General features: G+C 42.8%; 1 protein-coding gene across 1 annotated transcript in view; it reads right to left on the minus strand.

The window, feature by feature from the left end:
* MYO10 (myosin X) overlaps positions 1 to 12,305 on the minus strand; it is a 232,699-nt gene extending 220,394 nt beyond the window's left edge. Inside the window, exon 1 of the mRNA XM_077116886.1 lies at positions 11,802 to 12,305. Coding sequence (XP_076973001.1) covers positions 11,802 to 11,822 — 21 coding nt within the window. The 5' untranslated portion in view covers positions 11,823 to 12,305. The remainder of the gene's footprint in view (positions 1 to 11,801) is intronic.
* Positions 12,306 to 13,165: the final 860 nt, after the last annotated feature.

Consider the following 13,165-nt stretch of genomic DNA (forward strand, 5'->3'; position numbering starts at 1 on the left):
TTGGAACTCAAAAAGTGAGGACCATGCAAAGGAATGAGAATTAATAGAAAAATCCATAACAATCCCCAAACAAATGGCCTATGGTTTCCGGGGAACTGTAAAGAGAGGCTCCCTTGGGTGTCCTTGAGTCTTAAGTGAACATCACAACCAAGCTGGGCTTCTCTGGGGACTGGATGTAATTAACTGACAATGCGTCCGTGCTCGTCTCAAAGAAGAACCAAATGGTGGGAGCATAAACCTAGTGTTGCGTGCTCACGTCCTCAGCGAAACGATGCATTTTCATTAAGATTCTAATATGAAGTTATAAAGTCCCTGCTATCGTTAATAATACATCATGACAGGGTACGTCGGCTGTGCTGTTGCAAGCTGCGCTGACACCGCTCATAAAACTTTTGTTACCAAATAATCTAAGTGGAAATGGGCAAACCCTTTGATCAAACATCTCCACTCCTGGAAAATTTTATCCTCATAAAATAATCAGACAAGCATGCAATGATCTAGGTAGGAGAGAGTTCATGTGCTGTTTCCTATAAAAACAAACAGCGCAAAACAATCTAAAATGGTCAAATAAACGACAATACATTCCCACAAAGAAATGCCACGTAAGTGATAAAGACAAAAATGAGCAGAACACCTTTAAATGTGGACACGCAGGACCCGTGCACATCAACATGACAAAAAATTCAAGAAAATAAAAAGAAGTTCCTCAAATAAAGAATGAATCACAGTATGGGGCGAGAATGATATTGTTAATTTTGAATTTGCACTGTCCACAGTCACTTGTTATAAACCGTTGCTAAAACTAACAATATTAGCAAAAGCTTCCAGGAACCCAAACAGATATAATTTGGCCATTTCACTTCTAAAATATATATATATTTTTAATTTTTGTAACAGTTTTTCTAAATCGAAAATCACAACCTGAGAAACAGGTAATGAAAGTGATATTTCCAGAAACTATTTTAAAAATCAGAATTAAAAAAATATAAACATTTGCATGTCTAGGAAGGCAATGATAATGCCAAAACATTTTTACACAGAATATTTTGTAGCCAATATGCATCAAGCTACTCTTAATGAAAACACCTTGTTATTAATTAACCAATATGTGTGTTTAGTTTTCTTTATAATTTACCCAGCATTGAAAAATTTGAAGAGCAATTTAAGAAATATTTGACGGACCTAGACATTGCGTCAAAAAAAGGTGAAAAATCACAAGGCAAATGATTTATCTAGTGAAATTTATTTTGTAGTACTTCCTGCCATAGGAATAATTTACCACATGCAACCCCATTTTCAAATCTAAAGTATGAATTTTGTAGAAAATACCAGTAACTACTGCCCTGCCTCAATAAAGCAGATCTTCTCCATTCTGAAATTCATATAAAATCATCTAAGAACCACAATAACTCAAGAAAGGGGTTCTACTTTGGCATTACTGTCAATAAAACAAATTATTGGGAAAATCTTGACTATCACCATATAATTAGTGATTTTACTGAAATAAGGACACGAAAAGATAGATTTATAGAGACTATATTATGAAGTATATGTCTTTGTTACTCAGACAAACATCACTGGTCCATCAATAGAATACCCACACATGTGTAACTATAATTAAATTCATTCATCTTGAATATTTTGCTGACTTTCTGCAGTAAAAGCTGTAACTTTCAACATCTTACTCGATTGTGTCCTCAGGAAAGTATATTGGTCACAGTAGGAGAATAGAACACATTTTATTCACCAGTTTACAAGCTTGATTTGTAAGTTTTAAATATTTAAATATGTGGTATGTGAGCTGCATTTGTACTGTTAATTAACAGTACAAATGCCCATCTAGCAAATAAGAGGACCTGCCTGTAAACATGCAAGTTTCTTAACATTGAAAGCTTTTCTCAAAAAACTATTAGGTGAAAAACATTACGGACATGCCTTTGCTGAAATATATATATACATACATATACACAGGCAAAGAAACTATAGTCTCAAAGCATATACCCCAAAACATTAATAGCAATCTCTGGGTGGTAGGTCCCAGGGGCCTTCTCTTTCGCCTATTGCTTTTGACATTTTCTAAACTTTCTAAACTAAATACATATTTTTTTTTTCAGGATTAAGAATCAAAGTCCTGGCGGGCCGCGGTGGCTCAGCGGGCAAGAGTGCTTGCCTGCCGTGCCGGAGGACCTCGGTTCGATTCCCGGCCCCAGCCCATGTAAAAAACAAACAAACAAACAAAATATAATAAAACAAGAAAATGTTTAAAGATGTTTCCCTTTAAAAAAAAAAAAAAAAAAAAAGAATCAAAGTCCTTAAGAATGTCATGGAAGAAGAAATATGGTAAATTCATGATTATTAACAGCTTTTTTTTAAGCAAAAACACTCCTAATAGTGAATGTATTCTGTATACAAAAAAACATATCTTTTAAGGGGTCCAGAGGGTGGAATGTGCAGGTTTGAAGCTGTTATAGACCCTAGAAAAGTCATGTCCTTTAATCCACATTTAATATTGCTGGGTGGCATCGTTCTATTTGTCTCCATGGAGATGTGACCCACCCAACTTGGGTGGTAACTTTTGATTAGATGGTTTCAAGGGAGATGTATCTCTACCCATTCAAGGTGGGGTTGCTTACTGGAGCCTTTTAAAAGGGAACCATTTTGGAAAAAGCTTTAGAAGCACGAGAGCCCATGCAGCCAGAGGCCTCTGGAGATGTTGAAGGACAATGCCCCAGGGAATCCCTATGAAACAAGAAGTCAGGAGAAGAAACCTAACGGATGTCCCCATGTGCCTTTCCGCCTGAGAGAGAAACTCCAAATATCATCGGCCTTCTTGAGCCAAGGTATCTTTCCCTGGATGCCTGAATTTGGACATTTTTCTAGCCTTGCCTTAATCTGGACATTTGCACGGCCTTAGAACTGTAAACTTGTAACTTAATAAATTCCACTTTTGAAAAGCAAAAAAAAAAAAATTCCCAATAAAAATATTCCTAGTAACCTAATTTAAGTATCTATGAAGCCAAAAATATATTTATGGTAGCTGCAGAAATGGCATGCAGTGTACAGGATAACTTATTTTTAACAGAATTTTCAAACACAAAGTAGATTTAGGAACACAGGCTCTTCATAGAGATACAACCACAAGACTCTCCTCAACATATAATACTCACAAAATATTGACTTACCAAAAAAAAAAAAAAAAGACAGTTAAAATGACTTATAGATTCCCTCTGGGATCAGTGATGGGTAAGAGCTCTAGTAAAAAGCTACAGTTCTCTATTTCAATGTCCCTAAATCTTACCTGATGTTGGCCCTTACATCACCAACAAGAACTAAGGGAAAGTATCCCCAGTAACTAGTACAAAAATTTAAATTTTCTACCTTCTTCTCTTTTCTTATGTAAAAAACACATCGTTAAAAATTACCACAATTTAAAATGCCTTTCTACAGAGGGAATTTTAATCCTGAAGAAGAGATATTGAAGCTTGGGTGAAGAGAGAGCTATTAGATATAAAATGCCCTTCTCCTCTGGCTGTATTTCAACAGACAGTTGTCTCAGCTTTGCCACAAGAACTCTCTCTTCCAGGAACTGTCAGAGGCACGTGATGTGATGTCACATGACATGAGATGCTGGATTTAAACTGGCAACTCAAGCTTCTTACTCTAAACCTGGTGGACAGGTTTTCGGATAACTCCTAGCAAAGCAGCAAAATGTTTTATCCAAGGAATCCTCTTTGAGAAATGTCAAGGATAGCTCCATAAGCAAATAAAACACACAAGTAAAAAAGACAACTAAGTGATCTGGAGAAATTCTGCAGTAGTCAGAATCTTTAACCAAAAGAGGATGCTTCATCAGAAAACATTGAAGAAGATAAATAACCCAATAATTGATAGCCTTGGGGGGGGGGGCTGAGGCAAGGAGGTCAACTGTGTTTTATAATTTCTTATACTAAATAAACATTTCTCAAATATCTAGTTTTCTAAATGCCTTCCTACTCTCCTCATGAGGTTGGGGCTTTAGAAGCCACGTTTTATAAGGAAACAGAAGATAATTCGCCTTCCAAAATAAAAAACAAGCCAAGCAAAAATTAGCGGCTTGGTCAAAAGCTGATTAACATTTTCCTGCTGGGCTTACAATCTTTCTAGGGTTGTGGGTTACATGCAGTGTTCAATTCAAATTTGAATTTTTCAACTCAAAATGCATTTACTGATCACCTACTACTGCTTCAACAGCCCTTCACAAAGAGCCTAGAAAAGAGGACATCAGCAGGACAGAAAAGTACAGCACTGCAGAGGCAGACGCGGGGACAGCCTGTCCAAGTTAAAATCCCTTTCTAAGCTGTATGACACAGGGCCAGTTATCCTCTCTGAGCCTCAGTTCCTTCACCTACACAGTGGGTATAATTATAATATATATAAATATGTAATATATAATTTACAGAGCCCTACCACTAGGATTGTTAAAGATAACATGCTACTGGCGGTGCAGGGTGGCTCGTCTGCCATGCTGGAGACCCAAGTCTTATTCCCAGAGCCTGCCCACGCCAAAAAATAAAATGAAATAAAATAATGTGCTACTGAATGTAAAGCACGTACAAGTATGTCTGGCACACTCAAGAAGCATTAGCCATTTTACTAGTTTCCTACCAAACAAAAGGTTGTCTTAAACAACAGGAATTTATCGGCTCACGATTTTGAAGCTAGAAGTTCCAAAATCGAAGCAGCAGCAAGGCAATGCTTTCTGCCTAAAGACGGTGGCTGCCAGAGATCCCTGGTCCTTTCTGTCACTTGGCAGTATACACGGCAGTGTCTTCTCCTTTCTCTTCCAGGTTCCATTACCTTCCAGCTTCTGCCTGCTCCCTGGGGCTTCTCTCTCTCTGTACCCAATTTCCTTTGCTTATAAAAGACTTGACTGCTATGGGATGAACACCCACCCTCAATCACTCTGGCACACCTAACCTATAGCATCTTCAAAGGTCCTATTTACAAATGGGTCCTCACCCACAGCACCAAGGGATGGGACCTGCCCATCTTTTTGTGGGGGACATGAGCCAATCCCTAGCAGCCATATTTATTATTGTCTTCAAGGAATCATAAAAATGCTTCATAACCAGGGGTGAGGGGGGTTACTAGCATTTCTTTTCATGCCATAAAAAAAAATCTGCAATTTGTAGGAAAATAACTGCCATACAAGACAGAATTCTTGACGACTTTTTAGGTGCAAACGAGGTGATAAAACTTATTTATAAATGAGATGTTTTTGCATGAGGAAAAACAAAGGAATGCCAATACTGCAGGGTGTTGAAAATAGATGGTAATTCATATTTTAAAACTTTAACTTATGTGTGAGACGAAAGCAAAAATGTTTATTTGGTGTAAAATTTGTATTTCGACTAGTGCATTTCCTAATATAACTTATATGGACAGTTTAATTGAACACCATAAGTACATGGAACCTTGAATAGGGCACGAGATTTTATAGGTTTGTCCAGACTGATGGCCTGATAAATCCCAGAGTGATCTAAACAGTGAATAAGAAAGTATTTGCAAAGTCCCCTTGGGGGAATGGCAAGAATGGGGGAAAATTCAACTTCCCCATTTGGGGAACTCCTGATATGCAAGCAGTGGGGACAACGAAATAAATAGGCCGAGTCCTCAATCTTGGGGATTGTTCATATGAAATTTATCCCCCCAAAGAATAGACTAAGCCTATTTAAAATCAGGCCTAAGAGTCACCCCCAGAGAACCTCTTTTGCTACTCAGATGTGGCCCATCTCTCTGTCTCAGCCAACACGGCAAGCAAACTCACCCCTCTCCATATGGGACATGACTCCCAGGGATGTAAACCTCCCTGGCAACGTGGCACAGAAATGCTAGAATGAGCTGGGACTCAGTATCAAGAGATTGAGAAAGTCTTCTCGACTAAAAGGGGGAAGACAGAAATGAGACAAAATAAAGTGTCAGTGGCTGAGAGATTTCAAACAGAGTCGAGAGGTTATCTTGGAGGTTAATCTTACACATTATATAGATATCCCCCTTTTAGATTAAGGAGGTGTATTAGGCTAGAGCTAAGTGCCTGAAACTGTAGAGCTGTGTTCCAGTAGCCACATTTCTTAAAGATGACTGTATAATGATACAGCTTTCGCAATGTTACTGTGTGATTGTGAAAACCTTGTTTCTGATGCTCCTTTTATCTATGGTATGGACAGATGAGTAATACATACGGATTAAAAATAAATAATAGGGGGGACAAATGTTAAAATTAAGAAGTATGTACTGGATAGATGGAAATACTAGTCAATGAGAGGGAATGGTAAGGGGTATGGTATGCATGAGTTTTTTCTTTTTTCTTTTTATTTCTTTTTCTGGAGTGATGAGAATGTTCTAAAAAATGTTCATGGAGATGAATGCACAACTATGTGATGATACTGTGAGCCACTGATTGTACACCATGTATGGAATGTTTGTACGTTAAGAATGTATGTGCTTGGGGCGAGCCACCGTAGCTTAGCAGGCAGAGTTCTCGCCTGCCATGCCAGAGACCTGGGTTGGACTCCCGGTGCCTGCCCACGCAAAAAAAAAAAAAAAGAAAAAATAATGTATGTGCTTATACGTTGTATTAATAAAAATTAAAAAAAATACTTATAAATGAGATATTTAACCCCTCAGGGTTCAGTTTATTCATTTGTGAAGGGGGGAGGTGGGAGAGATGCAGAGGAGATACGTAAAGTAAGGAAAGCCTCTAGCTAAATGGAAGACAGTCTTCCTAACAAGCACAAATTGGGAACTGGTGGAGTCAAGTTCAGAAAGAGGTAAGGTCATTGAGTTAGGGATGGTTTCACAAAAGAGCCAGACCAAAGGATATCTGATCAGAAAAGAGGACAGCATGTGCAAAGGACCAGAGGCAGGATGAGGCAATGGATCCATAGGGGAACAAGTTGTGCGGGAGAGCAATAAATGAAGAAAGAATGACAAGATCAGAAGGCCTTGAAAATCAGATGAAGGAAAATGTACTTGATTTCATAAGCAATATGGACGTGCTTTACAAAGCATAAAATTTTCTGACATAATTCTGAATGTATAAAACCTGCCATGAGTGTCCAGGTTGAAGAAGAGAACAACACACTCTAGCACAGGAAACGCTCAACACTGAGATTCACAGCACCAGCCAGTACCTGTACCTCAATACACCATTAAGGACCAGTCATTCATAACTTCTTAAGTACACTTACGTAACTACCCTTTTATTAGTACTCATCTGCAGTGTGCCAGGAGCTTTGTCAACCTTATCTCTAATTCTCATAACCAGGCAAAGTAGGTATTATTGTGCCCATGTACAGATCAGAGAGCTAAAGACCAGGGCAGTTCCTGTCTACTGCTAAGAATGGGGCACTTTTCACTAACGCTGTGGCCACTGCTTTAGGCAAGGGCAAATACTGCCAAGCTTAATATAGACTCCACTGTTCGCTGGTTGTGAATGTTCCCTGCAAATTCATGGCATGGTAATGTTAAGTCCCAGGTACTCTGCAGACCCAGTGCATGCTTCTGTAAATTTCTGAAAACCATCAACAGTGTCCTGTGTGCTACCAATTACGATGGCAGAAGATAACACTCCTGGTTCGTGTCCTTAAAGGTGTCCCCACTAGAAGACAGCTCAGCTTGGAAAGCCATGGCTCTGCCTTCTCCCTCCACTATGCAGGTTAAATAGTGAAGGCGCGGCCCAGCTGCTCTGAATTGGGCTCTATGCAAGGTAAGAGCTGGGACAGCACACCACCCACTATTCGGGGGAGCAGTCCTCCCCTTCCGGTCCCGGCAGGCGGGATCAGGCCTCCCTACTAGTGACAACTGTCCTCACAGCTGCTCACTGGGCTTTGCTTGTCCCCAACATGGCAAGAGAAAAAAAAAAAAAGAGTGCTTGCCAACAGAAATCCTAATGGACTCTGCAGAAAAGGCAAAGCACTGTAACTCTATGATGGGAAAAGGAAGTGCTAATGTCATCAAAGGCGTTGCCTTCAGGAGCTGATGGGACAAGGAAGTCCTCACACTCTTCCTTTTCACATGTTTAGCGATAATGGGGGGGGGGGGCAGCCAGGAGGAAGCTGCTAAAAATAATGTCTCTAATATTTTTACTAAGAATAGAAAACCAATGTCAATAGATGGCAAACTACACACACACACACACACACACAAGGCATACACACACTACACGAAGAGGAGAAAAACAGGCTCAGGACTTCGATTTCAGGCTTAAGTCAACATAGGAACAGCTCTAGGTAACACAAACCAAGGTACCTTCTTGAGTGGAAAAGAGACAGTTGTTTCCACTTAACATCTTTAAAGTTGGGGCTGTTCCAAAAGAGTGAACAGGGTATAAGAAAAAGGTGCAACTGGAAAATTTTCCATAACAATTCATCCCTTAAAACATGAATCCTTGCTTTTTATACGTGAGTTTGTGAATATTTCACTTGTGGCATTTGATATATAAGCTGAATATCAAAGTGTCCTTTTATGTATCATTAATAGTCCTCAAAAGACCTTAGGGTGCTTAGAACACACCCATTCCTAATAGACACCAGAAAAGTGAAGTTCATTTATGTGTGTGACTGGTCCTTACCAGACACCCACTGTATTCTAGAACATGTACTTGGCCCTGGGGACATGGGAACAATCATTCACTTCAAAACACTAATAACTCAGTTTGCACAGTGGTCTTCCTGCTTTGCTGGTTGACCCTTTTCTGTTTGCTTTTTGTTTTCGTTTTTCATTGCTTTTGGTCACCGACATACCTAAACTTAGTTTCTGTCTCGAGTGAGCTTTTTAACAACTTTTTCTACAAAGGCTAAAAATAAAACAAAAAAACATGTTTGCCAGAAGTGCAAGCAGAATTTACTCCAGAGAAGCTCTAAAAATCTAATGAAGCCGTGATGCAACTGAAATTCAACAGGTGAGCCTTGCTCACTCATTTTCTCCAATTCTGGAGTCCCTTCGGTAGTAGCCAATCGGCTCCCGCCTCCCATGAGCCTGCAATATTTAAACAGTCAAGTGCAGACACGCAGACTCTGCCTGCAGCACACACATGGGCACAGGGGTTAATATCACTGCACTTAACGGGTCTAGCTCGGTGGTTCTCAACGAGGAGTAATTTGGTTCACTTGGCAAGGTCTGCAGACATTTTTGGTTGTCACAACCTGAAGGGTGATACTGGCATCTAGTGGGTAGAGGCCAAGGATGATGTTAAACATCCTACAGTGCACAAGACAGCCCCCCACCCCAAAAGAATCACCCAACTCAAATGTCAGTGGTGCGGAGACTGAGAAACCCTGGGCTGGCTCTCCAGTCAGTAACTGCTATTCACAAGTAGCACCCATTTCCTTATTATCTGGGAATTCAACATGAAGCAAATGGATGCAACACCTCATTCAGTACTTGTTAACTGTCAGCATTAGCTTCAAATTGTTGTCCAACGAGCATTATCCCTAAATCAGTCGGAAATGTGACCAAAGAACAGCAGGACTTCTCCCAGAGATTAAGGGGCTCTAGGATTTAGCTGTCCTTGGAAATACATCACTTCACACTTAAGTTTCTACTCTAACTGAACATTATGGATACTTTCCTCCCCGGAAAACTGAACAAAAGGATGCTCTGTTATAAAAGATTAGAGAGAAAGAAAGATGCAGGGGCTGTGTTAACAAGGTGTCTCCAATTAACACACTTCTATTTAGCCTTTCTCACTGGCCCTGCTTGTTTTCCCCATTTGAAGAGTTGCGGGTGGACCTCTGAAAGCTGATTAGAAAGTAAGCTTGTAACACAAAAACAAGATTGAAAGCACAGCTTTAAATAAATGAAAATTTCCCAGAAATACTGAAGTCATCTTCAGCAGAGAATAAAAACTCTGGATTTTAAAACAAGCTCTTCAATCTTGGGCAAGTGACTTAATACTTTTGGGTTGAGATTGTTCATCTACAAAATGAAGAAGATGGAGATTATCTCCAAAGCGCAACTTTCACAATCTATTAGTAATTAAAATAAAATACACGGAACCAAGGTATAGTGAACCACCCAAAATACCTTGAGTACTTCAAAGCCCAACGGGAAACTATGAGGTCAGGACACTGCAGGGGTTGTATATTACCCTGTAGTTCCCCCTTCTTGCAATAGGGGGCAGAGTTCTTCCCAAGGGGAGGCCAAGGACCCCCTGGCAGTTTACAGACACATAACACCAGGACAGGGACCCCCCACAAACTGAATACCAAATTCTATGCTTTCATCAAACTTACTAAGGGATCCACAGCACAAAGACAACCAAACAAAAACAACAAAAAAGTTAAGAACTGCTCTCTTGAGGAAACAAACAACAAAAAAAACCTTCCATTTTCTTACAGATGAAAGCAATTAAGCAGAGCCCCCCAGAGACCCCCAGTCCTTTACACGCAGTTCTGGTGCCTTCACAGGGGCATGCAAACAAATGCTACATTTTCACACTTCCATATACATTTTTTTTTAATAAAAATATGTACTGATGGATGATTCATTACTTTCCAATCCACTTCTCACAGCGAATGTGGGCACTTTGAAAAACTGAATACTTCTATTCACTTATACTTATCACTTTGGCCATTATAAATAGTCGTCCAAGAGTTCTGAAAGTGGGCATCCAGAAAGCAGAATGGCTTGAAATATCATACCCAATTAAGTCAGATTAAAGCAAGTTAAGGCGGTTAATGTAGAGACAAGCTCTCACCAACCTGATTTGCTGGGCGATCCCAAGGCTGGATTCACCAAAACATAGCCTGGCTTGCAATGAAAATCACATTAGACTCCCTCAAGTCAACTGAGTTTACTTTGAGCCACTTCAAACCCCAAACTTAAACAGAATTTATTAAACAAACATAACCAAGAAAGCAAAGGGAGTCAAGAAACCACAGTACACTCTCATTCCCAGGAACAAAAAAAGCGTTCTCAAGTCGAGTTTCAGTAACTGGTGTCCCGCCCTCAACTTTTAAGACTCTGACAAAAAGGCCGTCGAATCTTTCAAAATAATCATTGTTTATCCTAAACGAATTTTCCTTTAAACTCGAATTCTAAATCAGCACAGGAAAGTCACAGCACAAATACAGGACCGTTTGATCCCGTCTTCTAGAATGATCCAAACCCTACCAGAGCACTTCGTGGTGGGCACTACAACCTAAAATCCAAAGGTCCGGCGGGCAGAGAAAACCGTGAATGATTAAACCCTCGCCTCCCCTTCTCATACTTCATTAAGCGGCTCCCCTCCAAGTGTGTGCACCCTTCTCACAGGAAGCCGGCACGTTTTGCAAAGGAAATACCAGACCAGACCTTTCTTGGAGAAAGGCACGACCATGCTGAACATTTATTAGGCTTCCTGCACCCAAGGCAGTGATGCAGTTCTCCTTCGTCCCTGGCCCCCGCGCCCTCCGTCTCACCGCGCTCGGAGTGCCGCGGGGTCACCCCGCGAGCCAGCCACCCACTGCAAAAGAAACTCACCTTGGCCACGTCCCGGAGCAAGTGGGAACCCGGGGCAAAACAAAACCTGCCTCCGCTTACTCATCTGGAGACTCCCCGGGGTGGGGGTGGGGGGTGGCCTTCAGGAGACTCCCCAAGTTTCGCCCTCGCTTAGGGTTTAGGGAAAGGTGCAAGGCGGGTGCGTGGCGCGGGAGACACATCCCGCGCTCCCAGGGGTATCAGGATGGAAAAGGGGAGCCCGCACCCAGCTTTAAAGAAAGTAATCCAAACGGGGGCCCCGAGCCGCCAGCGCCTCCCCGCCCGGCCCGGGGCACACTCACCTCGGGGAAGAAGTTATCCATTGTTCCAGCGGAGTCCCCAACTTGCCGGAGTCCGGCTTCCAGCTCGCGGAAGTCAGCTCAGCAGAAGGTCCCGGGAAACCATGCGTGTCACAGCGCGGCTCCCAGAAACTCGAGCCAGCAGGGTTCCCCCGCTGCCATCGCCCCCTCCCCGTCTCGTCTTTCTCACCTTTTGTTTGCCCCACACCAAGTCTCTTAACTCCTGCGTCCCAACTGCAGCCTTTGTCTCTTCTTCCCCTAATTCACTCACTTCGGGGCGAAGCGCTCGCAAGCTGAGAACAGCTGGTGACACATTCTTCCCCCGGGGCTGGGGGACGGCGGCGGGGGGCTTTCAGGAGCGCACCCCCCTTTCCCTGTGCGCTCCGGCCGGGGTCGCTCGGCGCGGGCAGGGAATGAAGAACCGGCCACAAAGCGAACCCGGACTCGCTCAGCCCCAGCGAGCGCCGCAGCGGCGAGCACTCCGCGGCAGCAGCTCAGCCGGCTCACGCCCTGACCGAGACTTGCAGACAAGCGCACACGCCCCGCCCGGACCGCTCGCCTGGCCCCGCCCACCCCTCAGGCCCCGCCCCGCCAGGAGCAGAACCCTAGGCAGAGCCCGCCCATCCCGGCAGCGCGCCGCATCCCCACCTCCCACCCGCGCCCCGCCCACCCCGCACCCGGGGCGGCTGCCGCTCCTCCCTCTGACCACCGTGTAGACGCTAACCGGGTGGTACCGTCTACAGAGTCATTTGGGTTGGAGGAGGGGATTTGGCGTTCTATTTGTGCCTTTGATCTTCAACAGCTCCTGGAACCGGCTCAACACGGATCTCATAAATGCATATCTTCAGATGAGCGAGCCCCGGAAGGAAACGGGGTCCGCGGTGCTGCCCCGGCTGCAGGGCAAGATCAAAGCGGAGAACAGAGGCTAATAAGAATTTCTGGAAGCTGCTATCCCGTTTTGAGTTTCTAAGACGTTTACATAGCGGCGGGGAAATACCGTTTTGGAAACTGGAAGGGGGCTTGGCCGCTTGCACTTTAAGAAACGTAACCCTTTTCCAGGACATGAAAGGAAACAAGAGTTGGGCAGATTTAAGTGAAATGGGGTGAAGGGCCAAAACCACCTGAGAAAATTGCCTCTAGGGTAATTCCTGAAACTTGAATGTGGACTGGAGACACCTGGGAATCTTGTAAGTCCGCAGATTGGCCTTCAGGAGCGTGGGCCTGAGAATTTGCATTTCTAACAAGATCCCTCGTGGTGTTACTGCTGGGGGCACCACACTTTGAGTACCAAAACTCTAGGGCAGTGCCTCTCATAGCGTCCCGTGCTGGTCTGCAAATTGTTTTGACCCTGTTGTAACCAGGTAGAT

The sequence above is a fragment of the Tamandua tetradactyla genome, chromosome 9, assembly GCF_023851605.1.
Source record: "Tamandua tetradactyla isolate mTamTet1 chromosome 9, mTamTet1.pri, whole genome shotgun sequence".
Classification (NCBI taxonomy): domain Eukaryota; kingdom Metazoa; phylum Chordata; class Mammalia; order Pilosa; family Myrmecophagidae; genus Tamandua; species Tamandua tetradactyla.